Source organism: Eutrema salsugineum, unplaced genomic scaffold, assembly GCF_000478725.1.
Source record: "Eutrema salsugineum unplaced genomic scaffold, Eutsalg1_0 scaffold_5, whole genome shotgun sequence".
Lineage (NCBI taxonomy): Eukaryota > Viridiplantae > Streptophyta > Magnoliopsida > Brassicales > Brassicaceae > Eutrema > Eutrema salsugineum.
In genome coordinates this window covers 13,695,869-13,723,855 of record NW_006256612.1, presented here as the reverse complement: position 1 = coordinate 13,723,855, position 27,987 = coordinate 13,695,869, and the positions used below count along the sequence as shown (strand labels likewise).

The following is a 27,987-nucleotide window of genomic DNA, read 5'->3' as shown; positions in this document are numbered from 1 at the left end:
GCTACCGGCGACGTGACGACGGTGGTGGCTCTGCGGAGTGAAAGTTAAAGCGCGCCGGAGCATTTGGGTCAAAACACCCGATTTCTTCAAACATGTTTCTGCCTTCCATGAAACCGGTTTAAGAGGCTAAATTAAAATGGTTTCAGAATCTGCAAGAAAAAAATAAAAAATATCACGTTTAGGAAATTTCCGGTTCACCAGAAACCTAGATTATGTATTGACAATTAGAACCTAATCTCGAACAAATTTTCTCTAACCATCTTAGAAATCGACTTGTTTAGCTAGTTTTATTCTTAGGGAGAGATAAGCAGTAACTGGAAATGAATACTAAGAGAAGGCATATTGTTACCGTCGACGGCTGAATATTCTCCGATTAAAGCATCCGAATTCACGCGTAAGAGAGACATACATATATAAACAACTCTCTCTCTCTCTCTCTCTCTCTCTCTCTCTCTCTTGAAAAGCATATACGTTTGCAATTTGATAGTAACAATAAAAAGAGAGGAAGATGACAAACTAATTTTAATATTTTTTAATAAAATAAATACTTCTGCTACTTATTTGTGGTCTATCGGGGGACAAAAATGTTATGTTCGAAACAACTCTTTTTGTTTTTGGGTTAAAGTTTCCAACCAACTTGCTAAATCATGTCTTTTTTTACCCTCAAAATTTATTTGATACTAAATTAAAACAAAAAAACATGGAAGAAAATACGGGACTCCGGCTCTGAAAGTTCAGTTTTGCCGACCAATTGGTTTGAAATGTATATTGAATTAGATTTTTTTTTTGTTTGATTTAACTTTTATTTATATTTAAAAGATAGGACAATATACATATATTGAAAAATAGAATTCGATATATATTTTTTATACACATTTTCAATTAATTATTCTTTAATAACGCATTTGGATCGATTTGGTTATGTTAGGTTTGGATGGCCTTAACCTAGTATCGTTTTTTTCGGGTTTTTGGTTTGATTTGTTCGGTTTAAGAGAAAATGTTCCAATGGGTAAAAAAAATTGGTTGATTTTGTTTTGGTTTCAGTTATGTTGATGCAACTAACCATACCTCAGTTACTTTTGAGAGATATATATAGTCACACACATATATATATACATATTCGCACATACTTGTAGTATACTATACAGAGTTCATACAGACTTGCTGTGTTTTGGTTGGATCATGTAATTTCTCTTTTGGGGAAGACAGGCCAGTGGTTAGTTACAGTCTATCAGTTCCATGACGTGTCTCTGTTCACGGCGGGTCCCACAACGATTCTCTCAAGGGGTTGCTCGTTTCGGAGACGATATTCGGGGGTAATTTCGTCTATAATCTCTATTTCTGAGTAATATGGGGCCAGCTCATGCGATTTCTCTTATTAAAAAAAAAAACTGTTCTGTTTTTTCTAAGAAAAAAATATTTTTTTTAATTAAATTATATTTTTGGTTAAAGGTCGAAAGCAATAGTGTTAGTTCGTCGAGGAAAAAAAATTATAACAGAAAAAATTACGTGAATTTTGATACTTAATATATAAGTAATAGAAGTATTGCTGATTTTTTGATACTTAATATATAACCTAACAATTAAGAAAAAAAAACCTAACAATTAAGAAATAAGAATAAAATATCGAGTTTTAACCCCAAAAAAAACTGGTTATAGTTTTCAGCGGCTGCTTTTGTATATGAGTCATTCTCAAACAATAATCTAACTTTGTACATTTGCTTAGTCTAGAATTTTCTATTATACAGTAAGCGATGGTATATTATAAATACGATAAACACTCAAAAATAAATTACTTATTTCCTTATTCTTAATATAATCCTTGAAAATCATCTCAACTTTTTTATCAATTCAATTATATTATTAATTCTCTAAAATTGTAAGATATAACATAAATAAAAAAATAATGATTTAATTTCCTTGTTCGTTGGGTCATGCGATTTCTGCTTTCAAGGCAAAGGTAGCGGATTGTTTTAGAAGAATAAAAACTGGGTCCCACCCCCATATGTGGAAATAGAAACAAAATCTATTTTCCTTATTAAGCTTTAATTCTGCTAACCAGTTTGTCCGGTTTAGTGAATCCTAGCAAACCTGATTTGAAACGAACCCAAGAAACCTTGCCAGAAAAACCTAATTTATTTAAATGGGAGTATCATTTATGTTTAAATCCCAACAACCGAAATCGAACCAGAACCGAATCAAACTGAAATTTTCTTATGTTTTCAGAAAAATACAAATTTTTATTAAGAAACTAAAACAGTGCCAAAATAATGCATACCATATAAATTTTAGTTTGTTAACTATTACATCAATTTTAGTTTGTTAACTATCTTAGAATCCACGATCGCTTTGAGAGGTCATATGCAAATTTAGACGCATAACATCGACATCATGTTGTTGTTTGTTTGTATTGGGTGGAAAGTTTAACTCAAATAATCCAAACTACTGGTAGTCAAGGAATAGTAATGTATTAATATTAACGATTATTGTTGCCCCTGCCGTGTCCGGTAAAAAATATGATCGCTTTCTGTGGGCCTTTTTGGACCCAACAAAATCGGTTTATAATGGGCCTAATTGAGCTAAACAATCAAAATGAACCAAATAACCAAAATGATGCTTTGATAGGGAGAACCGGAGAAGTGGAGAAGCGTGTAACACGTTCCTTCCTCCAGAGCCAGACATAACCGGGCGCTGAACCCGAGTCCCAGGCATATGCCTCAAGTATCCGAGTATGGTTATTAGTTGAATGTACCCCACGAGTCCGATTGAAACTGAAATATCCAATTGTGGGCCTACTGATTATTGAGCATCATATAGATGACTCTAATTAAGCTAGAAAACGTTTAAAAAAGTTAAGATCTTGAGTATAACACCAATTAGCTTACAAAACTACATGACACTTCTCTACCGTTATTAGTTGACCAAATTCAGATTTAATTTTATTTTTAAAACAAGTCATCAACAATAGTTGAAAAGATTTTGGCTTTTTTTTTTTTTTTTTTTTGGTTCTTGGCGTAAAAGCAAAATAATTAGAAAAACACAACTATTCTTTGAAAAGAAAGTAGAGGAAAAGAAGTTGGAAACTTTGGACTTTGTGTACCAAAAGTGGAAAAATATTTTCCACCTTGTCATTTTCCTACGGTCGCATTATATATCCCATATATTGACACACACTTAGCCCTCGCATACTTGCTTCAAACATCTGGCTTCCTATACTTTCATGAACCTTTTTTCTTTTCTTTGTGTTAAAATAAACACAGAGCCTTCTTCGTCCATTTTTTCTCTTTAATTTTGTCTATGGTTCTTTTGAAGTTTTTTTCTTTTTAGAAAGAGAGAGATGGGGAGAAGACCATGCTGTGAGAAGATGGGAATGAAGAAAGGGCCATGGAGTGCTGAAGAAGATCGAATATTGATCGATTATATTCGTCTCCACGGCCATCCCAATTGGAGAGCTCTTCCTAAACTAGCCGGTAATTATTCCATCTTTTGACCTATATCTTCACAAAAGAGAGAAAATTATCTTGCACTTAATTTGATGAGGATTCTTGTGTGTGTGTGTCTAAAGTTTTTAGTGGTGTTTGTGAAATGATCAGGGCTACTTCGGTGCGGCAAAAGTTGCAGGCTTCGTTGGATTAATTATTTGAGACCAGACATCAAACGTGGCAATTTCACTCCTCAAGAAGAAGAAACTATCATCAACTTGCATCAAGTCTTAGGCAACAGGTTCTTCCTTTTATTTTGATTGACCATAAACTAAAAGAACATGTGAGAAATATTTACTTGAATTCAGAATTGACCAAAAAAACAGTTGATCATTTGAGCTATCTGTGTTTAGTTTTTATTTCTATTATAGTAAGAAATTTTATATAAATAGATTTTGTTTTGTAGACGGAGATTTTGGGAAATCTTAACATGAAAAAGTAACAATACTTTGGAAATGTTACTAGGCTAGATTACTTCACAAATCACAGTCTTTATGAATGATTTTCCCCTTACATTTTGCTTTTATTAATATGCCTAATATTATAAACAACTGTGTGGGGCTAAGGACTGAGAAGATTCCAACCCGTGATTGCCTTTGTCCACACACCTAAACATTAAATAATTTCAGCATTCACTTCCCTAATTATAATATATATCATGTTTCTTATAAACAATATTTCACTACTAGACAAAATAGGCACTTTGATCAGTGTAAGACATGTGCAAAAATTTTAAACCATACATACATATGCAGTTCAATAGCTTTTATTTTGTTTTACTCGCTCTCATTTATTTTTCCTTTCATTATTCATTTATGTGACATTTTGCTTATTATTATATTTTTTTGTAAGATGGTCCGCTATAGCTGCAAAATTGCCGGGAAGAACAGACAACGAAATAAAAAATGTTTGGCACACTCATTTAAAGAAAAGACTCCAGCAAAATCAAGATCAGAATAACAGCAATACGATTTGCAACAGTGACGAAAAAATCTCTGATCATATGGATGCAAAGAGGCCAACCTCTCCACAACAACAATCCACGAGTAGCACCAACATTTCAGCGGTTACAACATCGGGAAACAATAACGACACCTCCAATAGCAATAAAGATTCTGCGACGTCATCAGAAAATGTTCTTGCATTAATAGACGAGAGCTTTTGGTCAGAAGTCGTATCGATGGATTGCAACATTTCAGTAGATGACAATAAAGACCAAAAGATACAGAATTGGGAAGGCTCATTAGATAGAAATGATAAGGGATACAATTATTCGAGATTATGTAACCATGACACGGAGCTTTGGTTTGATCTTCTCACTAGTAGTCGTATAGTTGGAGAAATTTCCGACATTTCTGAGTTTTAGAATTGTTCTTTTAAGCTAGTTAAGACTTAAACCTTCGTTTGTGACCCACATGAATAAAAGTCGTTTACGATTCCTATTAATTAACTCTATTTATGTATCTTTATTTGTTTTCTTGTTCAATTTGAGTACGTGGAGATATTAATTTTAAGGTATATATATTGATCAGTAGAGTTGATTGCCTAATTAGTGGTAAATCCTCAAAAAAGTTACCATCGGCTAAGTCTGATTCAAACCTCTATATAGAGATGACAAGTGGTCCATGTAGTTTGACGATTAAAAAAAAAATTCTGAAGGTACATATTATTCTTTTTGGGTTAAGGTTATACATATAAGCAAATCTCCCAATAACGATATTTTTATTACTACATGTATGATATATTCTGAGGAGTTCATATCAAGCCAAACCTTTTTTTTTCCAAGCCAAACATATTATTATTGTTTGTCTTTTCTTTTGGCGTTTTGTGATAATTAATTTTTGTTTAAAAGTTTTTTTGTAGTTAAAATTTACAATATTTTATATCTGGTGTCCTGGTGATGTTTTTGTACTCTACCTAGCTAATAATAAACATGTCCTAAGGTGTATGAGACTAGATTAAAGAAATATTTTTTTGTTTTTCCCTTCTGTGAAACAAAGACAGTCTATATTGTTGTTCTAGTGGTCGATATACTTTTGAAAGCATATTCCCTTTTTCGAGCTCAATGAAGTATATAATCACATTTCAAAGTCTTGTAGTTTACTAAAAGTAATGGCTAACCAACAAAAGTATAGCTTTATTGTCAACGTATTTTAATCAGGCATTTTATTATGCTACATATTTCCTTACTATATTTGGAGTTATCAAGACGTTATGTACGTACATATCTGTGTTATACTTATATCATGTGATGCTCACATTTTTTCTTTTTAAAGTTGAGAAAAGGGTTATGTGATGCTCAATTGCTCCCATCTATCAAATACAAATATAAATTTTACACAAAATGGGTAAGAAAGTCTATTCGCTACCAAACAAAAAACATATATTAAACAAAAGGTCTATCAGGCTTTGCTTTTTTTAAAAAAAAGATATACATCTGCTAACTTAATCAGATTCCGTTAACAAAACATGATATCTATCACAATACCACAAAACGTACGATCACACTTTTAGAACGCATAACACTGATTCACTGAATTCGAACCCGATATTTAAATTTTTTTTTTTTTTTTTTTTTTTTTCAATTTTTATATATGGATGGGTTAAAAAAAGTGATATAAAAAGCCAACAAAAGATTTTGCATGAGTTTAAAACGTGATAACTTAAAAAATCATCATTGCCCAAGAGGCACCATTATAGATGATCCAGCGATGACTCCATCATAACAACTATATCACTATCAACTGAATTAAGCCAATAATGGTTTCTTTAAAACATAAAACTAATGAGCCATATCATATGTAGTATAATAGTTCGTGTTATAACGTGTCGTGTTGTCACATTCAAATCCGTATATTACAAAAAAAAAACATTTAAAACCAAGGAGAAGCATAAAATGATTAAAACGTATGTTGAAATGAAAAGTAACAAGCCAAACGGTGGCTAACCAGAAAAATGGTGATGATGTATATATGAGCCGACTCGAATAGCATTTTTTGATATGGCAGAACTGGCTAAAATACTCTACTACTCAAGAAAGACCTCCCAACGCAACGATAATTAGGTACAAAGGGTGATTTCAACGAATTAGGCTGTTCTAATGACTCTTTGAATTTAATATCTTTTGATTTGAGAGACCGATCATCATGAATCAAACGAATTAGAATTATTATGACTGTGGCTATCTATGTAATGTATGGATAGATGCCAAGTATTAAGAGTAGCTTAAAAGAATGTTCGTCCGAGCTTCACTGCTTCCAAGTTAAATTTTGAATCTTTGTGCTAACAAATTTTGTTGTGTTAACACCTTCAAAAAATTTCAAAGCACTGGAAAAAAGTCCTAACAAATAAAACTTCACAGCCAGTATTTCTCAGACAAAACACACACACAGAAAATAACTTATTTCAGCATTGTCATTTATTGGATATATATTTCACCGTCAGATCAGCTGGAATTACGACCAAGCAACTCCACGAGTTCGGCTTTCTTCATCTTTGAAAACCCTTTTAGTCCCCTTGATTTAGCTATGCCTCTCAGTTCCATCAGCTTCAATATACTCAAGTCTTTCTCTTTCACAACTTCTTCCTCAGCTTCATCAACAGCCTCTTCATCAGTATCATCCAGAGACTCATCATCATCTGATAGCGCATCTAAAGTAACATCATCATCCTCATCTTGGTAAAATGATGATGGCTCTGGCTTCAGCTCTAACTCTGGTTCAAGTATAGCTGTCACATGCCCAGGTTCTGACTCATATTCAGGTTCATCTTCGTACTCAGGCTCAGCTGGTTCATCATGCGACTCCACTGTATCCTTCTTATGGGTCCAGGTCACGCTGTAACTCGATGCCTGATCAAAAGTTGCCTCACTAGAGTAGGTTGGAGGCGATTTAGATCTTGGTACTGGCGACTTTCTTCGGAAGCTTGATGTTGGCCTGATAAAGGATGATGCATTATGATCTTTGTTTCGTGAATTGACAATATTGCCGCTGCGATCTTGCCTGTCCATAGGATCTCCTTGTCGCTGGTATGAATTGTCTCCCTGGCTGCTAAAACTGTTAACTTTTTTGCTTTGCTCTCCCGAGTGCTTCCTCAGTAATTTAAGAAGGGAGTCAACAGTTTCACTTTCTTTTCCCTGTCCTTTAGAAGCCTCTTCTATCTTTTTGTCTTCTCTCTTAGCCATTGCTCGAGCTCGGAGCTGAGCTTGGACCTTTCGGAAAAGCTCCACTATCTCTTTCTCTCTAGGCCCAGGGGATGAAGTAGCTTGGAATTTGGGGGAGTTAGATAGAGAGAGTAAAGGCCCATTGCTTGAAGACAACATGTCAGAGTTTTCGGCATCAAAATCGTCTTTCTCTTCGCTTTGCCTGTTTCTTCCCCGGAAACCATGCTTATTAAGTCTTGAGAAATCAGGATTTCTCCTATAGCCACCAGAACTCGCTCGGCACACAAAGGAACTACTATTGGGGCCACATTTCAGACGTCCATTCTCGACGCGTAGTGTCTGATCCAGACTGGAAGAGCAAGGTAATATAGCAAGTGTTGTTCTCAAAACGGTAGAGTTAGAGAAGCACCTTCTGTCTGAAAGTGTATAACCTGTGTTACCAAGCAAATACCATATGGGGTAAGCAGATCATATAATTCATTGCCACCACACCAATGCAAAATTCCGACTTCACATTTGGCGCACAAAACCATAAATCACACGTAGTCACTTGCATAACACAGAAAACAAAAATTCTCCAACTTGTTTTGCTCTACTCTCTGTTTTTTTTGGGTTGTAAGTACAATTGTTAGGATGAAGAAAGTGGTTTTAATATTGGCTTTGAATGACCATAAACTTTTTCGTGATGAAGTTTTAAAAGCTCTAAAATACAATACCTGGCATTCGCATACTACTACTTTCTATAACCTTAATATAATTTTTGAATACGATTCGCTATTCATATACCCTTAATAAATCTAATTCTATAACACTCAAAAGTAAGCATTTCGTCGAACAACTGGTGGACAACACAAAAAAGTAAGCCCTTTTCACCCATCGTTATTCGTCAGAGTAACAGAGAAAAAATACAGTGAGCACGAGAAGAAACCAACAATCTTCCCCGCAAAAAAATTGAGACCTAAACATATATACCTTAACAATTATCATAAACATGTAAGTAGGGACAGAGAGATGCAGAGGGAGAGTGGACAATAAAGTACCAGGGACGTAGTCAGAAGTCAAATGGAAAGTTCCCGACATCGCCAAGAACTGCTTCGGAGAAAGGAGAGAGATGGAGAGAGATTAAGCTTCTTCTTGCATTGCCTCTTCTTCGACTCTCGTAGTCTCTGGCTCGTCTTGGTAACACGAAATAATCTTGAGATTGAGCTTATTCAATTAGATTATTTTACATTCCTAAATGGGCTTCCTAAGTTCGCTTTATACAATTGGGCTTCATAAATGGGCTTTGTTAGTCTTGTGAAAAAAACGTTTTGAGAAGTGCCGAGGCCAATCGAGCCGAAATGAAATCGGTTTAATGTCGGTCACAATATTTCCAAACCGAGTTTCCAAACTCTCGACCTTAACTGAAACACTTGGACTGAATGCCAAGCGTGGTCAGGTTTCAGATACAATTCCGTGAAATATACAAAAAAGTGACAAAACAAATGAATTTAGTTAACCAAATTAAAATCAGATTCAATTTCAGATTATGTTTTACGGTACAGTCTTGTTCGGTTCGGTTTAAAACCATGGTTTGGATTCTCTAAAATAAATGGTTGTTCAAAGAGGGAAGAAGCTAATGAACTTTTTCCTCAACACTCAACAGTGCTCAGAACCAACGGCTAACATTTGGCACAAACATCTCCAGTGGCATCTCTAAATTGGAGTTTAGAACGGAAGCAAAGGGTTACAAAAGAGACGGTGAAGGTTCCTTGTTATTACGCCTTGTGGTCTTTGGCCATTTCATCCACGTCAAGTTCTACCGCCAGGATTGGAGAATCCTCTTCCATGGCAAATTCACTGATTAAGAGCAATGTTTCCAGGATTGTTTATTAGTTCTTTAGTAAGGAAAAAACGTTAAAGCTGATAGGAGACGATAGCCTCTTCTTACCTGTTACTTACTGGACCATGATCCACTGCTGTCCTCAGACAATATATAGCTCTTCCTACTATGTCCGCCATTGAAATCGGACCAAATGTTCGACTATCATATGCTTCCTGTTATAACCCATCAGGCAAAGTGAAGTCAACAAAAAACATACCAAATTATATAGAGATTCAGTTTTTCTTATGTAATACTAGTCTGTGGCGCAAGGGATAAAAGTAAAACAATGTACCTTCGATTTTATCTCTTGGTTCTCAGCTACAACCCAGCACTGATCCTTTTCGAGAACAAAAGGCTCGTCTTTCTCATCACTTGATACCATTTCGGATCCTTCTATAGCTGCTAATCTTCTGACTAGATACTTATTTGTTTCATTTGGGTCCTTCAAGACAACGGCATCTCCAATGAAAACATACCTAGACAAAAACCACAACATCCAAATAGGGCCTCACTAGTAATCTTTCACAGAAATTGGTCAAGGCTGAGAAATAAGAAAATTTAAAAGATGTTTAGATACATAAGTATTAACATTTTCAATGAGCACATGGGAGTTTAAATAGTTACTTATGCCAACCAAATCAATTCCTATTCAATCTGCATCAAAGTAAGTAGAGACAATAGACATACATACACCCAGCACCACTATACATATTTTTTGGTAAGTAAAACAACAAAAATCTACACTTTTTCTTATGCCTACTTACAACTCTCAGATGCAAAATAATTAAATGTAATCGAAAAACCACATGAATTTAGCCACTGGAATTTACGAAACAAAAAAGGAAACATAAATATCCCAAAGTTCATGACTTTAAGTAAACGTGACCTCTATTCCCAACCAGATAACTGGCAGTGCGATCATAGAACCACATCCCATTTAACAACTATCGGTAAGTTCAAGGTTTGCATGATTGGAACTAAGAGGAATGACGGTTAATGCCAAGAAACATACCTCGTATCAACAACTGGTAGCTTACGGACAAGTAACGTGTTCTCATTTGTTCCCATGGTTGGGGCCATCTCTGGTCCTTTACCCGAGTGTAAGTAGGTTATCCTTCCATAGAACAGATTCTTCACGACTATACCAATGAGTTCCCGGTCACTGAGTTTCTCTCTAGTATGCTTCTGAAGAATGGAGAAACTCAAGGATGGTAAATAAAATCAGATTGTACAGGCACACTTTTAAAAAGCTCAACGAGCTGAAAAGAAGAATAGATTTAGAAAACAGTATCTGCAGAAAAATAAATGAAAAGGACCAGCATGACCGCTTTCTCGGGCGATTGGATTAAACTAATCGTCTAAAAAGAACGATTTTGAAATCATATTCACAAATTACATATGAAACTCATACTATCACAAATTCAATAGCTACGATTTGACTATATGAGCTTGTTTTAGATTACTCAAGAATCAGTAGCCATTAGAGTCCATTACAACCAAACTACTGATCTCTTAGCATAAAGTACTTATCTTAATTCCTGTTTTTAACATCAAAGTGTGTCCTTTTATTATAAGGGATAGTTACAATCACCGACTAAGAACATATTGAGTTCAGTTTATCCGGACGCATAATGTCTTTAACAATGTAGAGGCACTTTCCTTAAGCTATGCATAGAAGCAAATCATAACTGGATAGTCAAAAAAAAAAACAGGAACCCTAGCCAATTTGATCATTTCTAAAACCAATTTCATAAATCATAAAGAGAGAAACCAGAAGATTAAAATCAGTAATTTTTTTAAGCCAAAGGCAAGGCGCTGAAGCTAGAGATAAGGCAGGTCAGAGAGAGAGATAGAGAGGATTAGAGGAACCTTGAGGCTGAGAGTGAGGGAGTACTCCAGCTTGTGAGCCATGTATCGGACCCAATTCGATATGGAAGCCATCGTTGAAGAATCCCTAAAGAGAGGTTCGATTTCGAGAAAAGCTAGCTACTGTAATCGGGAAAGGGGCTCTTGGCCGCGTCGGTTTTCTCAGCCTCGTCGCCGCCGATGTCCAATTATGGTTTTTAATGGGTTTGTTCATAAAAATCTCGTGATTTTTAAATTGCCAGACTAGCCCTCGGAATTATTCTCAGGATTCGATAGTCACCCTCTATTACAAATTGGGACACATTAGCCCACACGATGAGTTTCCGACCAAAACAGGCTTTGCTGAGTTCAAAGTATTGGACTTTCTCAACATGCCACGTGTTCAACAATCCTTCTTCTCTTGTCTACTTTGCTCTGCTGAAACATTTCGGTCCGATAGATTTGCAGATTCAAACTACAAATAACCAAAGACAAAAATTTTCGACAAGATTTGATCGTTTGAAAGGGACTGCTTCTCAGGTTCTCTCTTCCTTTTCATTTTCATTTCATTTTCGTTTTCGTTTTGTCCTCTAATTTCATGGAATAGCACACTGGATAGATCCAATTTGTTGTAATCTTCCCTGATCTCTGTTTATTAGAGTTTGAAAGATTTGGTTGATTGATTTTTCATTCGAATTTTGACGATAGTGTAGTGTTTTAATATTATAGACCGGTGGTTACTCGAAAACTGAATTGGGATCGGTTTTAGGGTTTTCTAAGGGGTTCGGAAATTAATATAGATTTTGGGTTTTTATAAGCAGGTGGATCACTAGCAAAATGGACAAATTGAAGATAGCTGAATGGGGAGAGAAGCTGAAGACTGGAGGAGCTCAAATGAGCCGAATGGTGAGCGGGAAAGTGAAAGAGATGCTTCAAGCTCCGACCTTGGAATCGAAAATGGTTGATGAAGCGACTTTAGAGACGTTAGAGGAGCCCAACTGGGGAATGAACATGAGAATATGCGCTCAGATCAACAACGAGGAGTTTAACGGCACCGAGATTGTTAGAGCCATCAAGAGGAAGATTTCAGGTAAGAGCCCTGTGAGCCAAAGGCTGAGCCTTGAGCTTCTTGAGGCTTGTGCTATGAACTGCGAGAAGATTTTCTCTGAAGTTGCTTCTGAGAAAGTTCTTGACGAGATGGTTTGGTTGATCAAGAACGGAGAAGCTGATTCCGAGAACAGAAGGCGAGCTTTTCAGCTTATTAGAGCTTGGGGACAATCTCAAGATCTTGCTTACCTTCCTGTTTTCCAGCAGACTTACATGGTAGATCTCTCTGAATCTGAATTGCTTATGCAAAGACGCTTTTTTTTTTGTTGTTGTTGTTAGAATACGTAATCCTCGGCTTTACTGTTTGTTTGTTTGTGTTTTCTTTTTCCCTAGAGCTTACAAGGAGAAAACGGTCTAAACGCTCGTGGCGAGGAGAATCCAATGTCGGGACAAAGTTCTCTGGAGTCTCTTTTGCAACGGCCTGTTCCAGTTCCTCCACCTGGTAGCTATCCGGTTCCTAATCAAGAACAGGCTCGTGGAGACGATGATGGTCTTGACTATAACTTTGGAAACTTATCTATCAAGGAGAAGAAAGAACAGATTGAGATTACACGGAACAGCCTCGAGTTGCTCTCTAGCATGTTGAACACTGAAGGGAAGCCGGATCACACAGAGGTAATAATCTCGGCGTCATTATTTGCTCATTAAGGTTTCCAAGAAACATTACTTGTCGCAGCTTCGTGTGTAAGGATTGAAATTGAAGGGAAAAATTTAAGTAATGGGTTATATATGTGTTATGGTTTACAGGATGATCTAACGGTAAGCCTGATGGAGAAATGCAAGCAATCACAGCCGTTGATTCAAATGATCATAGAGAGCACAACAGACGATGAGGGAGTTCTCTTTGAGGCTCTGCATGTGAACGACGAGCTCCAACGAGTTCTATCTATTTACAAGAAGCCTGGTGAAACCGTGAAGAATGCGTCCATAGTGGAACATCAAGAATCATCAGGAAGCAAAGATGCTGGTCCAAAACCAGAAGAAGAAGAAGAACCTGTGAAGAAGAAGGAAGTTGATGATGACACAAAGCATTCAGAATCATCAGGATCGTCCAACAAAATCGTCAAAGAAGATAAGCAGGCGAAAATAGAACTCGGGTTATCGAGTGATGAAGATGAGAAATGATAAAGTCTATGTTTGTCTTCTTACGACTTGGATATCAGTATGTGGGGAAGATATGTTCTTTTGATGTTTTCTTCTGCAATGCACACCGACTATGTATGTATTTGTGGAACCTCTTTTTTAGCTTCGTCTCTCATGTTGTTTTTTGTTAGTCATTTAATAAACCGTAGGTGAATCACCCGACACCGTATGACCGTATTTATGTACGAGTTGTTTTGGTTAGCATTTTGCTTTTATATGCGTTTAAGCGTTTTGTGTACTAATAATCGTAATGAGGAATAGGACATTAGAGAAGGTTTTTATTAAGCTATCCGTGGGATTTATTTTGCCAACAATTCTTGGGTTCACCTCTACCTAGGACTGAACCTCTTCATTCACCCCCTTATTTTTTAACCAATCAAAACATGTCATTTAAGATTTAAAATAAATGAATATTATTTTCATAAAACAATTAAGGTAAGTTGATTTTTTTATCACAGAAAATTAAAAATTTAATATTATTCAAATGAAATAATTTGATTTAGATATTAAAATTATTCTTTTATTTACTCTTTCTTATTTTAACCAATAAAAATCAGCTAAATAATAAAATTAATTAAAGTATTTTATCAAAATAGCACATTTTAAATTTTCTTTTCTAATATGAAAAAACTAAACCCTAAATTAAAATAGTGAACCCAAGCATAATATTAAATTTTTAAAAAATTAAAAAATAAAAATTAAATCCTAAACCCTAATCTCTAATCCCAAACATTAAATTTAATAATAAAAAATAAACATTAAATCTTAAACCCTAAATCCAAATATATATTGTTAAATTAATATTTGGGTTTAGGGATTAGGATTTAGGATTTAGTTTTTATTTTTTAATTTTTTAAAAAATTTAATATTTGGTTTAGGGTTTAGGGTTTAGTTTTTATTTCTAATTTTTTTAAATATAAATATTTGGGTTTAGGAGTTAGGGTTTGGTTTTTTTTTTTAATTTATATATTATGATTTAGGGTATAAGGATCATGGTTTAAAATTTAAAAATTAAATTTTGATTTTTTTATTATTAATTCGTTTTTCTATTTTGTTTTTGTTTTTATTTTTTAATTCACTTTAAATCTTATATGACATATTTTGATTGGTTATAATAGAAGGGGTGAATAATGAGGGTTCACACCAAGGGTTGTTCTTATTTTGCAAGTCTCCCAAAAATAAATTATTTACTGGAGGTAAAAAAACGTATATTTTTTTGTTGGATGGTAGTAAAACAGATGTTTATGTTAATTTAATCTATTATATTAAAACAGAAACACATTTAATGCTTGTATCCAAACATTCCCAAATTTTTTTTATAATATTTTATTTTTATATTTAATTTCCGAAAATTAGGTATTAATTTAGATATTTTTAGATTTCCTAAAATCTAGGTCATCTTTAATTTAAATTTCAAATTATTAGAAATTTAAATAAATTTAGTTACAAAAATTTGCATTCAATTTAATTTAAATTTAAAAAATAAAAAAATTATAATTAAATTTTATTACAAAAATTTAGATAATAATTTTAATATTTTAGAATTTTTTAAATACAGGAAAGATTTAATTTTAAATTTTAAATTTAAATAATATTTTTATAAAATGCATAGTAATAAATATTTTATCGTATTTTATCATAAACAATCGGTCTAAAATATCAAATATTTGAGAGTAATAAATATTTATATTATACAATAATATGATCGAGCTGATTAGAGTTATATATATATATATATTTAAAGTCCATGAGTTAATTTATTAAAACATGTAAGATATTAAGATGAACCCTAAACCCTAAACCCTAAATCCGTATATATATATATATTTTTTTTTAATAGCACAAATAATAAATAAATATCTTATTATATTTTTCATAATTAATTGGTCCAAAGTAAATATTTATAGGGTTATACAATTATAATTATAGTCTTATACGGGTTAGTTTGTTAAAACATGTAAGATATTAAAAATAATTTAAGACAACTAAACGGATGGAACAAATTCATAGATATAAAGATTGTTTATGTGTAAATCTAAATTCACATAATAACAAAATTTATAATTAACATTAGATCAATATATATTTAATTAACGTATACTCTTATTCTACTAATATACAAATTTTACTGTTTAAAATTAAAATATGATAACAATTTTTGGATTTAAAAAAATAAATAACAAAAATAAATTATATATAAACAAAATAGATAAATGCAACTTATATTATATTAGAAATAAAAAAATAAAATGGACGTACGGTATTAAAATCTAGTTACTTTTTACAGTAGTGTTAATCAGAAAACTTAAAAGAAGAAACAAAAATCTTTAAATCTCTGCCAAAACTCTTTCTGAGATAGAGGCTTCATTATTGAAACCTAACGCTTAAAATCTCTCTCATTCTTTCGTCGACTGCTCCGTTCAACACAACAGTCATCTCAGAGTCTCGGGCGAACCCAATCGCCGAGTCGCCGAGCCAGTCTTCATATTCTCTCTCACTCCACACACTGGTTTAAGCCGCCCCTCGCTCGCGCACCGCATCTCTCTCTCATATTCCTCGCGCATCACCTTTCGCTCTCTCCCAACTAGTTCGTCCTCTCACTCCTTGAACTTTGTTGGCGTTATCAGCTCTAGTCCAACTTAGCTTCAAGTTTCTGGTTGATTCTAGCCTAGGCTTTTGGTCTAGTCCGAGTTTCCTTAAGTTTCGAGTTGATAAGGTTTTGCTCTAATCCAAGTTAGCTCAAGTTTCTAGTTGATTCTAGCCTAGGGTTTTGCCTTCGGTTTATTATGTTTGTCTTTACCATTGCTAATGTATCTCAGATTTTTTGCATGATTTCACCTTCGAGATTTCATCTTCAGACTGTTTTGTCGCTGATCTCTTTAGGTTTCAAGTGGTCAAGCTTTTCGCTTCCATTCTGATATTTGGTTCGCCTTTATATCTTAAAGTTCTGAAGATACTTCCTGTATTTCATGTCTTAGGCTGCATTTAGTCCTTAGCATTTTCTCTAGATCCTAGAGTGGTTTTTATTTTCTTATCAAGTGTTGAATGTTGTTATAGTATTTGGGGGAATGTTGTTATGTTGCAGCTTTGCTATGGTAAACCTAGATAGATTTAGTTTCTATGTATGATTTTGTGGTGATGCTCATTTGAATTTTAGGTTATGTTTCTGGTATTGTTATTTTCACTACAGAATTCTGATTGCTTATGGGACTCTTTTGCAGGTTTACATAAAAAATGGATGATAGCTTGTATGATGAGTTTGGTAACTATATTGGACCTGAGATTGAGTCTGACAGAGAGAGTGATGATGAAATACAAGACGAGGAGCTCCAAGATAATCAGCCTGAAGAGGATGGATCGGATGGCGAACATGGGCATGGGGGTTCAAACGGCTGGATTACCACGATCAACGATGTTGAGATGGAGAACCAAATTGTTCTTCCTGAGGATAAGAAGTACTATCCTACTGCAGAGGAAGTTTATGGTGAGGATGTTGAGACCTTGGTTATGGATGAAGATGAACAGCCTCTTGAGCAGCCCATAATCAAACCCGTTAGAGATGTTAGATTTGAGGTGGGGGTGAAGGATTCTTCAACATACGTGTCAACACAGTTTCTTATTGGCCTCATGTCTAATCCCACCCTGGTGAGGAATGTTGCTCTTGTGGGGCATCTACAGCATGGGAAAACTGTCTTCATGGATATGTTGGTAGAGCAGACGCACCATATGTCTACTTTTAACGTTAAAAACGAGAAGCACATGAAATATACAGACACAAGAGTTGATGAGCAGGAGAGAAACATTTCAATCAAGGCGGTTCCGATGTCGCTTGTCCTTGAGGACAGCAGGTCCAAATCATATCTGTGCAATGTCATAGATACCCCAGGACATGTGAACTTCTCTGACGAAATGACTGCTTCTCTAAGACTTGCTGATGGTGCTGTTCTGATTGTTGACGCTGCTGAAGGAGTGATGGTAGGTGTTTGATTCTTTTAAAGTCTGAAGTTTTTATTTGAAGTTTGCTCTTTGTATTAACGATATTAATCTTATTCAGGTAAACACAGAGAGGGCTATACGGCATGCAATCCAGGACCATCTCCCCATTGTTGTTGTGATCAATAAGGTACATTTCCGGGCTTCAATATGTGGATTGAGAAATATTGTGTGAGATTTATATTTTTACATATTCAATTTTGTTTCTCCACCAGGTTGACAGGCTCATAACAGAGCTCAAACTACCTCCAAGGGATGCTTACTACAAGCTGAGGCATACAATTGAAGTCATTAATAACCACATATCTGCTGCTTCAACAACTGCTGGAAACTTACCCCTAATAGACCCTGCAGCGGGAAATGTTTGCTTTGCCAGTGGTACTGCCGGATGGTCCTTCACACTGCAATCTTTTGCTAAGCTCTATTCCAAGCTACATGGGGTGGACATGGACGTCGATAAATTTGCATCTCGACTTTGGGGAGATGTGTATTATCACCCTGATACTAGGGTATTCAAGAGAAATCCTCCAGTAGGGGGTGGAGAAAGAGCATTTGTTCAGTTTATCCTGGAGCCTCTATACAAGATATACAGTCAAGTGATAGGTGAACATAAGAAGAGTGTAGAGACCACCCTTGCAGAATTAGGAGTGACTATGAGTAATAGTGCATATAAGCTGAACGTCAGACCCTTACTTAGGTTAGCCTGTAGCTCAGTTTTTGGTTCGTCATCAGGGTTTACTGATATGTTGGTAAAGCACATTCCTTCTCCCAAAGAGGCTGCAGCTAGGAAAGTGGACCACGCATACACTGGACCCAAGGATTCTACCATTTATGAATCAATGGTAGAATGTGATCCGTCTGGACCCCTCATGGTCAATGTGACAAAGCTGTACCCCAAATCAGATACTAGTGTGTTTGATGTGTTCGGAAGAGTTTACAGCGGTAGGCTACAAACAGGGCAAAGCGTACGTGTTCTAGGAGAAGGGTATTCACCTGAGGATGAGGAGGACATGACTATAAAAGAAGTGACGAAACTATGGATATATCAAGCTAGGTATAGAATACCTGTAAGCAGTGCCCCTCCTGGTTCGTGGGTTCTAATTGAAGGTGTTGATGCGTCCATCATGAAAACTGCAACACTGTGCAATGCAAACTATGACGAAGATGTCTACATATTCCGAGCGCTCCAGTTCAACACGCTCCCGGTTGTCAAGACAGCTACGGAGCCGTTAAACCCTAGTGAGTTACCAAAAATGGTAGAGGGGCTTAGGAAAATTAGTAAAAGTTATCCCCTTGCTATTACCAAAGTTGAGGAGTCTGGAGAACATACTATTCTAGGCACAGGTGAGTTGTACTTGGATTCTATCATGAAGGACCTTAGGGAGCTCTATTCAGAGGTCGAAGTAAAGGTATCAAATTTTTTATCTAATTTGGATCTTTGACTGTGATCAGTTCTGCAAGCAATTGCTGATTTGTTTATTTTGATCTTTAAAATCCTTTCCCTTTCTTAAACTTGCAGGTGGCAGATCCGGTGGTCTCCTTCTGTGAGACAGTGGTTGAATCTTCGTCAATGAAGTGTTTTGCTGAGACACCGAACAAAAAGAACAAAATAACTATGGTAAGAGATCGTCCTTTTTCTCTATTACCCCTTACAATTATGGTTGAAATGTTTGGTATAGTGCTCAACCACAATAACTTTGTGACTAATCTAATATTTGCTTCATGCCAAAGATCGCAGAGCCATTGGATAGAGGACTTGCGGAGGACATTGAGAATGGTGTCGTAAGCATTGACTGGAACAGAAAACAACTCGGTGACTTCTTCAAGACGAAATATGACTGGGATTTACTTGCGGCGCGTTCCATTTGGGCTTTTGGCCCTGACAAACAGGTGAAAATGCATTGTTTGTTTTCTTAAAAGCTCGCAATCTGAGCGCTCTTTTTATCGTTATGGTTGCTTTGAGATATGGCTGTAGCAGGCGTAATGTTTTGACTGTTTCATCTTTTGTTTGTTGATTTCTAACGGATCAGGGGCCAAATATTTTACTGGATGACACCCTCCCAACTGAGGTTGACAAGAGCTTGATGATGGCAGTGAAAGACTCCATTGTTCAAGGGTGATAATCTTTCTTCTGTTACACTTCCCTTTGGCTACGTTATGTTGGCTGTAGTTGAATGGCTTCGTTTTTTTAATGTTCATACAGGTTCCAGTGGGGTGCGCGAGAAGGACCCCTGTGTGATGAGCCCATCAGAAATGTAAAGTTCAAGATTGTTGATGCCCGGATAGCACCAGAGCCGTTGCATCGAGGATCTGGTCAGATGATTCCAACGGCGCGACGTGTCGCATATTCAGCCTTTCTTATGGCAACTCCAAGGCTAATGGAACCTGTCTACTATGTAGAGGTACATTATTCTTTCTAGACTCTTTGCCTTACTTTTTTGCTATTTAACTATTTCCTCGTATAACAATAGAGTTTGTGGTTGTGTCTCAGATACAAACACCAATCGACTGTGTAACTGCCATCTACACAGTTCTGTCACGTAGACGTGGGCATGTCACATCGGATGTTCCTCAGCCTGGAACCCCAGCTTATATCGTGAAGGTTGGTTTGTTTTTAATATGTTTTCCATTATCTAACTGAGTGATTCATTGATTGATTCTCTGGTTGTGATGATTCAGGCTTTTCTACCAGTGATAGAATCATTTGGGTTTGAGACAGATCTGAGATACCACACACAGGGACAAGCCTTTTGCGTATCTGTGTTTGATCACTGGGCCATAGTGCCAGGAGACCCTCTCGACAAAGCCATCCTATTGCGCCCACTTGAGCCCGCCCCTATTCAGCATCTAGCTCGTGAATTTATGGTCAAGACCCGCCGTAGAAAGGTATTTTCCTTAATTTTTTCTCGCATAGCACACAAAACATTCTGATAATTCGTCTTAGACTAGTTACAGTAGACCCGCCACGTATCTGCTTCATCAGTTTCAATCTCTCACGATTGGTTTTGTAGGGAATGAGTGAGGATGTAAGCGGGAACAAGTTCTTCGATGAAGCGATGATGGTGGAGCTTGCGCAGCAGACGGGTGATCTGCATTTGCAAATGATGTGATAGTCTCTCTTCTCATCTAGACCCGTGAGCTTATTTGCATGACTAGTAATGTGTCTTCGACTCTAAATGTGACTATTATTGTCAAATTTTACGTTTAAAGTTGAGAGGTTTTAATGGATTCAAAATGCTCACACACTTCGTCTTAGGCTCTCAGCAAATAATTAGATGTTTGACCAGTACTTTATTAGAATGAGAACTTGTAGAGATTTTGAAAATGAACCTCGGACTAATAAGTAATGAAAGGTGGATCTCGAAACACCAAACAATACATACGCCTTCGTTCAAATCGCGACAATCATCGCATAACAATTTGGATGATGGAAGAGTGAACTAGACTACGAAACAATCTATTATTATGAGTTATGACTAAAACACTGAATGTATTATTGATTTCGTTATATGATATTTTTCTCGATATAGAATCAGTAAGCATGTTTTCATTTCATTAAATTTTCGGTAACATAAGATGTGCCCGAAGATCCTATAGAACCTTAAGCCGTTTGCTTTTGAATAGCAATTTTTTAAAAAAATTTCTTGATTTTTTTTTTTTTAGGGATTGTCAAGAAGCTTAGAGAATCATAATTTATAAATATATACCAATACCAAAGGTTCTATGTAGAGAAAAGTAAATTAATAATTTAGCTCCATCTGACGTCTGTGCCTTCAGTACTTATAAAACTAGTGCAGCTTTTTTAATTTTCATATATACGTATATTAAGATAATAACTTTTTTTTTAATGATTTTTGCAAAATTGATTTGTTTCAGGCCCAACCCTAATAAGCTTCGGGTCGGGTAATAGAGAAAAAATCAAACGCTGGTTGCTCTCTCTCTCTCTGCGGCGCGTTCTCTCTCAAATTCGCAGGTAAGTTTCCTCCAATTTTCCTCTTTAGATCAAATCTTGCTTTCGCATACCTTCATCTCGTTTCGTTCCCTGACGTAAGCTTTCTTCTTTTTCACAAGGTTTGTGTCGATCTCGAAGCACAGAGATTTGAATGACCTAATTGTCTCCGTTCTCGTCAAAAACCTAAACCAGATTACTCTGGGATTTAATTCAGTCGACATCTACTTGTTGCGTCGAATTGATCTCCGTGACCTAGGAACCCTAATTTGTGGGCCTTGAGCAGTCTCAAAGTTTGCACACTCTCAGAATCGAACGAAGGTTCCGTCCGGGAATTAGGGTTTCTACGGCTTTCATGGTGGAGGGTATCTTTTCCGTCTGATTTGAGGGATATCTGTCTGTTTTAAGAGGGAGAAGTGAAGAAAGGCATCAATCGGGAACAAGCAAGGTGTGAAATTAGGGTTTTTGAAGTACATGTATGGCTTCGGAGCCTGTTAACGGAGAAGGAACCGATGGAGCTAGAGAGAAGCAAAGCATTAAAGTTTACACGAGGAAAGGAAAAGGTCAGAGAAAACAGACATCATTCTTTGCCATTGTGGGTAGTGGTGCCACCGATAACCGCGAGGAACCGGAGGGGAAACTAGAAAACGAGAAAGAAAACAACCTTGTAAGTCCTCCTGAAACTCTAGCTCCAGAGTCTGTGGATCCTAAGAATTCTGTCGAAGAGGCTGCCCCTGAGGCCATTTCCCAGGATGACGTTGGGGCCACAGTAGCCAACAACTCGACCGAAGCGCCTTCTGATAACCTGCCTGTTGATGATTCTGACAAGGTGATTGACAAGCCTCTTGTGGAATCATTTTCTCAAGCCGAGTCTCAGGATGATGTCAGTTTGGCCGCTACTGATAAGAACGTTATTCAACCCGTCCCAAGTACTTTGGGTCAGGATGGCTTGAACACTATCGTTAGCGAAAAGTCTGTGGAAGTACCTTCTGAAAGGCACAAAACTCAAGATGATGTCAATACAGTGGTTGTTGATGAGAACTCTATTAAGGAACCTCCTAAAAGCCTTGCCCAAGAAGATGTTACTACCGTGATTGTTGACAAGAACGCTATTGAAGCACCTTCTCAAACCCTATCCGTGGAAGATGTCAATACTGTTGTTGTTGACAAGAATCCCATTGAAGTGTCTTCTGAGGAGTATCCCCACACGGTAGATGCAGATAACATAATTAAAGAAGCTCATACTGAAAATATTGTGGAAAGAGATGCCGTCGATGCCCAACAGCCAGCTCGGCTTACCTCTGATTCTGCTCAGAACCTACATGCTACTGCTGCCGAAAGCATGCCAATGGAGGAGGACGTAGATGGACGTATAAGGATACATGTGGCCTCCAAATCGAAGCAACAGAAAGAGGAGATCAGGAAGAAGCTTGAAGACCAGCTTAACGTGGTCAGAGGTCTGGTAAAGAAGATAGAGGACAAAGAGGGCGAGATTGGTGCATATAACGACTCTCGTGTTTTGGTTAACACTGGTATTAATAACGGAGGAGGAAGGATTCTCTCAGGATTTGCCTCAGCTGGACATCCTCGTGAGGTTATCAGAGCACCAAGGCCTTTAAATCAACTTAGCATATCGGTGTTGGAGAATACTCAGGGAGTCAATGAGCATGTGGAGAAAGAGAAAAGAACACCCAAGGCAAATCAGTTTTATAGAAATTCAGAGTTTTTACTTGGTGACAAGTTGCCACCCGCAGAGAGTAACAAGAAATCAAAATCTACAAAGAAGCAAGGAGGGGAGGTCGGGCATGGATTTGGTGCAGGCTCTAAAGTTTACAAGAATTGCAGTGCTCTACTTGAAAGGCTGATGAAGCATAAGCATGGTTGGGTGTTCAATGCTCCTGTAGATGTGAAGGGTCTAGGTTTGCATGATTACTTTACCATCATCGAGCACCCTATGGATTTGGGAACTGTCAAGTCTGCGTTAACAAAGAATTTGTACAAGTCACCAAGAGAATTTGCAGAGGATGTTAGGCTTACTTTCCACAATGCCATGACTTACAACCCAGCAGGACAAGATGTCCATGTCATGGCGGAAGTGCTCTTACAGATGTTTGAGGAGAGATGGGCTGTCATAGAGGCAGATTATAATCGTGAAATGAGATTTGTCACTGGTTATGAGATGAATCTCCCAACTACAATGAGGTCTAGGCTGGGTCCTACGATGCCGCCACCGCCTATTAATGTGAGGAATACAATGGATAGAGCAGACTGGAGTAGTCGCCATGCTGACTTGCAGCATCCAAAACCAACTACAACGCCTGGCAGAACACCGACCAGTACAACACCTTCTGGAAGGACACCTGCTTTGAAGAAGCCGAAGGCCAATGAACCAAATAAAAGAGATATGACGTACGAGGAGAAGCAGAAGCTTAGTGCCCACTTGCAGAATTTGCCTCCAGATAAACTAGATGCAATTGTACAAATTGTTAACAAGAGGAACACTGCTGTGAAGCTACGGGACGAAGAAATTGAAGTCGATATTGATAGTGTTGATCCAGAGACCCTTTGGGAGTTGGACAGATTTGTAACCAACTACAAAAAAGGCTTGAGCAAGAAAAAGAGAAAAGCTGAGCTAGCTATTCAAGCCAGAGCAGAAGCCGAGAGGAATAACCAACAACAGATGGTACTTGCAACCCTCCTGAGAATTCCAGTCCTATTTTCTTTTTCTTTTTACTTCAATTTGTATGCTCATCTTCATTCATTTTTTCTTTGTTGCAGCCTCCAGCACCAGTGCCACGTGAATTTTCTAGGGAGGGTGGCAACACAGGTAATTTTGCAGGGCCATTTTCTGAATACCACTTCCCCCTGTTTGGTGTGAACTAAGTAGGGATTTTAATATTTTTTGCTCTTTCTTATCAGCTAAAAAGACACTCCCTACACCATTACCTTCTCAAGTGGAGAAACAAAACAACGAGACAAGCAGATCAAGTAGTTCAAGTAGCTCTTCCAGTTCCAGCTCATCTAGTGGTACATGCTTCTCTTTGAATTATCTAATATATTGCCTTGGTGCTGTTGTGATTTTTGTTTCTAAACCCGTATGTGTTTGGTCTGCAGATTCGGACAGTGATAGCTCTTCGTCATCCGGATCAGATCAGACCTAGAGGATTGGTGTTGAGAAATATGTAAGGTCATCCAAAGATCCATCTCTATCATCCATTATTAATCTGTTAATAAGAAGCTTTTGTTGACTGTTTGCTAAATAGCACATGTGTTAATGGAATTCTTTTCGACGTCATCTTCCATGTCTTCTAACATTTTGTGTGTGGTTGGTCTTGTTCACATCTGGTCCATATTCGGAGTAGTTTGTTATAATAATTATTGCTTCCTTATGGATGGGCTAACGTTTATGCCTTAGGGTTTCAGATTATATATAACCAAAGTCTGATGCTTTGTGGTGAAACAGGGCTTTGGAAAGATGAAGGTAGAGAGGTAGAAGAGCATCTGGGAGGTTAAGCATGATGTGACGTACAGGCTTGAGGCAGAAATATTAGAGAGAGTGGGCGGTGTTATGGGAATGGAAGGAAAGATTGTATTATATTCATATCACTTGTTAGAGTAAAAAGGGAAAAATCTATTCTTAATTTTTGTTTCTTTTGACTCGGTAGGATTCTGTGTCTGTCTACTTTTAGATGTAACCGTAGGGTTGGTTTGCTCTGTTTTGTATATCTCTGCCTCTCTCTGTTCCTCTGGTCTTTAGCGGTTTAGTTGGTTGACTCTTCGATGCTTTAGTTAGGGCTTTTGAATCAGCAAAAATCATCACAACAGATTCTTGATGACTTGTGTATTGTATAAGCTTGTGAGTTTGTGACCTTGTAGCTTTGTTATCTCCTCCTTGCTTCCAAAGTACCCTTTCCTCGTTCTTCTATCTCTCTGATTCTCGATTCCATCTAACTCTGATATACTACTACTATATATTAATTTTATTCAGAATTCACACCCAAATTTTGGATGACGATTCTAATGTATTATGAAATTTCTGTTAATGATCTGAAGTCGTTAGCTTTTGAAAGATTTATCTACATCATCCAATATGTTCGGATTATATAAAACTCTAAACTAAAAGGCGGTGTTTGTTTTGGTTAAAAAAAAAAAAAAGCTTTTTTTGGGTGGTGAGTGGGTTTGGGAGCAGTGAAGAAGGATCGAGGAAGAATGGTTAGAACGTTGATTCATCTCCGTCCCTTTCCAACCATTTCTCCTCTGTTACCTCCTTCTCTCACCATCTCCTCTGCTCTCTCTTCTTCTTCTTCTTCTTCTTCTTCAACGACGCAACACAAGCTTTGGTCAGGTCTCGACGATTGGAGAAAGAGTCCTGTCAATGACCACCGTCTATGGGGGCCTACGGGTCCTCTCCTTTCTACTTCTTCTACTTCTGATTCCCTCTCCTCCGGCGCCCACGGTCTGGTATCGGCGGCGTCTTCTCTCGCCGATCTCGGAGCTCTCGTGCTCTCAACCTCCGACCCTCTCTCCAAATCACATATCTCCCATTTAGCTTTCTCCCGCTGGCGCCGTGAGAATCTCCCTGTTGGCTCTGTCTCTCATCTCCCTTCTTCTCCCGCTCGCCCTCCTAAACCCCTCCTCGTATGGTCCTCAAATTTCCCTCCTTTATTTCTGTTTTGACAATTTATTGAGTTTATCAGCCAATTTGTTTGTATGCAGGTTCCCACCAACGAAGTTCCAAATCCGAAAGACTCGAAGCTTCCTCTCAACGCTCATATGCTCCATAACCTCGCTCATGTCGAGCTGAATGCAATTGATTTAGCTTGGGACACTGTTGCTCGTTTCTCCCCTTTCTCTGACCTTTTGGGTCACAACTTCTTCGATGACTTTGCTCATGTTGCTGATGATGAGAGTCGCCATTTCTTGTGGTGTTCCCAGAGACTCGCGGAGCTTGGTTTCAAGTCTGTTCTGATTAAAGTTTCAAACTTTGATTGCTACTGTTTCAGTTCAAACCCGTTATTGTCATCTTCTTCTTCTTCTTCTTCTTCTTGAAGGTATGGCGATATCCCAGCTAATAATTTGCTGATGAAGGAATGCGAGAAATCATCCAACAATGTCGCTGCTCGCTTGGCTGTTATCCCTCTTGTACAGGTAATTTCAGATATCTACTTACTTCCCATGGATTCTCACTCAAAATTTTCTGATTCATAGAAGATTATAGAAGCTTCACGGCAATTTGTTTTTTTTACTGGAGACACCAAAAATGTTTTAGCTGAATAGTTTAGTTTAACCTTAATTCATACCAATTTAGCTTTACAGGAGGCTAGAGGACTTGATGCTGGTCCAAGGTTGGTCAAAAGGCTGATGGGATTCGGAGATCATAGGACTTCAAAAATCGTGGCTAAGATTGCTGAGGAGGAAGTTGCACATGTAGCTGTTGGCGTAGACTGGTTTGTCTCCGTGTGTCGAAAGATGAACCGTGCTCCTTGCCCTACATTTAAAGGCATAGACCTAGTCTTCTCTTCCATGCTTTTATCTCTTCTCGTTTCCATACAAACGTGATGAATATCATTTCAACCGCATAAAATTGTGCAGATCTGATCAAAGAGTATGGTGTTGAGTTAAGGGGCCCTTTTAACCACTCAGCTCGGGAGGTAGCTGGCATTCCACGAGACTGGTAAGGAAACTCATCCTACCAAGACACTACTTGAAATATACACTTTATTCAGATTCTTTGAAAAAGTGGTTCCTCCAAATGCCTTTCTCTATATCAACGCACTAAGTGACATTTCAACTTAGCGTAACAGATTTGATTATTCTATATATCTTTAGGTATGATCCATCATTTGGTACGGAAGTGGATGAAGGCGGTAACAAACAGGGTGACAAGGAGCAACTTTCTAAGGTGTGTTTCTTCGTTGTTCATGTCCACATAGCTATGCTTTTGGTCGGGTAGGCAAATTCTTTCTGAAGATTTTATCTTAAATTAAAGTTTTAATGTATGAACTTTGTTGCAATTCTTCATGACAGGTTTACGATAGGCTCACTCACATAATCTCAATGGAGAGTGAGAATTCAAGTCTCGAAAGGCCAGCCAAATGAAAGGATGCGGTCTCTGATTGAATGGCGTTATAACCTGATGAAGAATGTGTTGGGCGTAGTATCTTGGTCTCTGAAGATTAATGTTGTCTTAAGATGGGATCTTCTGTTTCTGGGGATTTCTTAGATTGTTGTTAGGATGCTTATCGCATCTTGGTTACTGTAATAGTGGAGACTCGCATTAGAGTTGATCCAGGCAACCAGTTTATGTTATGATCTTGCTCACATCAAAGAAACCGTGTTACTATAATGTTCAATGAATTTCAATATTTTCTTCGTCCAAGTACAAAAATAACGAACTTGACGTTTTCTATTTGCTGTCTTGTTGATCTTGGATTGCATTTCT

At 37.2% G+C, this 27,987-nt stretch overlaps 8 protein-coding genes across 11 annotated transcripts in view; 5 read left to right on the top strand and 3 right to left on the bottom strand.

Moving 5' to 3' along the window:
- The window catches only part of LOC18994255 (transcription factor bHLH89), a 2,151-nt gene extending 1,725 nt beyond the window's left edge, over window positions 1-426 (bottom strand). Inside the window, exons 1-2 of the mRNA XM_006417888.2 lie at window positions 350-426; window positions 6-149 (exon numbers count right to left, since the gene is read on the bottom strand). Coding sequence (XP_006417951.2) covers window positions 6-109 — 104 coding nt within the window. The 5' untranslated portion in view covers window positions 110-149; window positions 350-426. The remainder of the gene's footprint in view (window positions 1-5; window positions 150-349) is intronic.
- Window positions 427-3,184: 2,758 nt separating this feature from the next.
- On the top strand, window positions 3,185-4,917 carry LOC18994253 (transcription factor MYB13). The gene is made up of 3 exons (XM_006417886.2): window positions 3,185-3,470; window positions 3,594-3,723; window positions 4,335-4,917. The coding sequence occupies exons 1-3, from the start codon at window positions 3,338-3,340 to the stop codon at window positions 4,846-4,848; spliced, it is 777 nt and encodes a 258-aa protein (XP_006417949.1). The 5' UTR covers window positions 3,185-3,337; the 3' UTR covers window positions 4,849-4,917.
- Window positions 4,918-6,797: 1,880 nt separating this feature from the next.
- Window positions 6,798-8,841, bottom strand: LOC18994252 (rho-N domain-containing protein 1, chloroplastic). The gene is made up of 2 exons (XM_006417885.2): window positions 8,685-8,841; window positions 6,798-8,075 (listed from the first exon to the last, which is right to left on the bottom strand). Exons 1-2 carry the CDS (start codon window positions 8,722-8,724, stop codon window positions 6,928-6,930), a joined length of 1,188 nt encoding a protein of 395 aa, XP_006417948.1. The 5' UTR covers window positions 8,725-8,841; the 3' UTR covers window positions 6,798-6,927.
- Window positions 8,842-9,117: 276 nt separating this feature from the next.
- LOC18994251 (mitochondrial inner membrane protease subunit 1) lies at window positions 9,118-11,648 on the bottom strand. The gene is made up of 5 exons (XM_006417883.2): window positions 11,378-11,648; window positions 10,521-10,693; window positions 9,801-9,984; window positions 9,575-9,681; window positions 9,118-9,483 (listed from the first exon to the last, which is right to left on the bottom strand). The coding sequence occupies exons 1-5, from the start codon at window positions 11,447-11,449 to the stop codon at window positions 9,402-9,404; spliced, it is 618 nt and encodes a 205-aa protein (XP_006417946.1). The 5' UTR covers window positions 11,450-11,648; the 3' UTR covers window positions 9,118-9,401.
- Window positions 11,649-11,757: 109 nt separating this feature from the next.
- LOC18994250 (TOM1-like protein 2) lies at window positions 11,758-13,804 on the top strand. Its single transcript, XM_006417882.2, has 4 exons — window positions 11,758-11,893; window positions 12,175-12,676; window positions 12,794-13,075; window positions 13,208-13,804. Exons 2-4 carry the CDS (start codon window positions 12,191-12,193, stop codon window positions 13,583-13,585), a joined length of 1,146 nt encoding a protein of 381 aa, XP_006417945.1. The 5' UTR covers window positions 11,758-11,893; window positions 12,175-12,190; the 3' UTR covers window positions 13,586-13,804.
- A 2,156-nt stretch (window positions 13,805-15,960) lies between these two features.
- LOC18994249 (110 kDa U5 small nuclear ribonucleoprotein component CLO) lies at window positions 15,961-20,837 on the top strand. 2 transcript variants are annotated; one of them, XM_006417881.2, is made up of 11 exons: window positions 15,961-16,190; window positions 16,825-17,578; window positions 17,658-17,726; window positions 17,812-19,005; window positions 19,116-19,214; window positions 19,328-19,486; window positions 19,627-19,712; window positions 19,800-19,998; window positions 20,088-20,198; window positions 20,276-20,482; window positions 20,608-20,837. In XM_006417881.2, the coding sequence occupies exons 2-11, from the start codon at window positions 16,838-16,840 to the stop codon at window positions 20,704-20,706; spliced, it is 2,964 nt and encodes a 987-aa protein (XP_006417944.1). In that variant the 5' UTR covers window positions 15,961-16,190; window positions 16,825-16,837; the 3' UTR covers window positions 20,707-20,837. The 2 variants fall into 2 exon arrangements, with proteins under 2 accessions (XP_006417944.1, XP_024007866.1); XM_024152098.1 differs by having other exon boundaries at window positions 16,011-16,319.
- Window positions 20,838-21,494: 657 nt separating this feature from the next.
- On the top strand, window positions 21,495-25,470 carry LOC18994248 (transcription factor GTE4). 2 transcript variants are annotated; one of them, XM_024152030.1, is made up of 6 exons: window positions 21,495-21,569; window positions 21,668-24,228; window positions 24,324-24,372; window positions 24,465-24,572; window positions 24,660-24,732; window positions 25,009-25,470. In XM_024152030.1, exons 2-5 carry the CDS (start codon window positions 22,024-22,026, stop codon window positions 24,704-24,706), a joined length of 2,409 nt encoding a protein of 802 aa, XP_024007798.1. In that variant the 5' UTR covers window positions 21,495-21,569; window positions 21,668-22,023; the 3' UTR covers window positions 24,707-24,732; window positions 25,009-25,470. The 2 variants fall into 2 exon arrangements, with proteins under 2 accessions (XP_024007798.1, XP_006417943.1); XM_006417880.2 differs by having other exon boundaries at window positions 24,660-24,727; window positions 25,009-25,416.
- A 222-nt stretch (window positions 25,471-25,692) lies between these two features.
- LOC18994247 (uncharacterized protein HI_0077) lies at window positions 25,693-27,891 on the top strand. Of its 2 annotated transcripts, none has more exons than XM_006417879.2 (7): window positions 25,693-26,183; window positions 26,262-26,503; window positions 26,597-26,693; window positions 26,862-27,045; window positions 27,138-27,219; window positions 27,375-27,447; window positions 27,573-27,891. In XM_006417879.2, exons 1-7 carry the CDS (start codon window positions 25,755-25,757, stop codon window positions 27,642-27,644), a joined length of 1,179 nt encoding a protein of 392 aa, XP_006417942.1. In that variant the 5' UTR covers window positions 25,693-25,754; the 3' UTR covers window positions 27,645-27,891. The 2 variants fall into 2 exon arrangements, with proteins under 2 accessions (XP_006417942.1, XP_024007854.1); XM_024152086.1 differs by having other exon boundaries at window positions 27,375-27,494.
- Window positions 27,892-27,987: the final 96 nt, after the last annotated feature.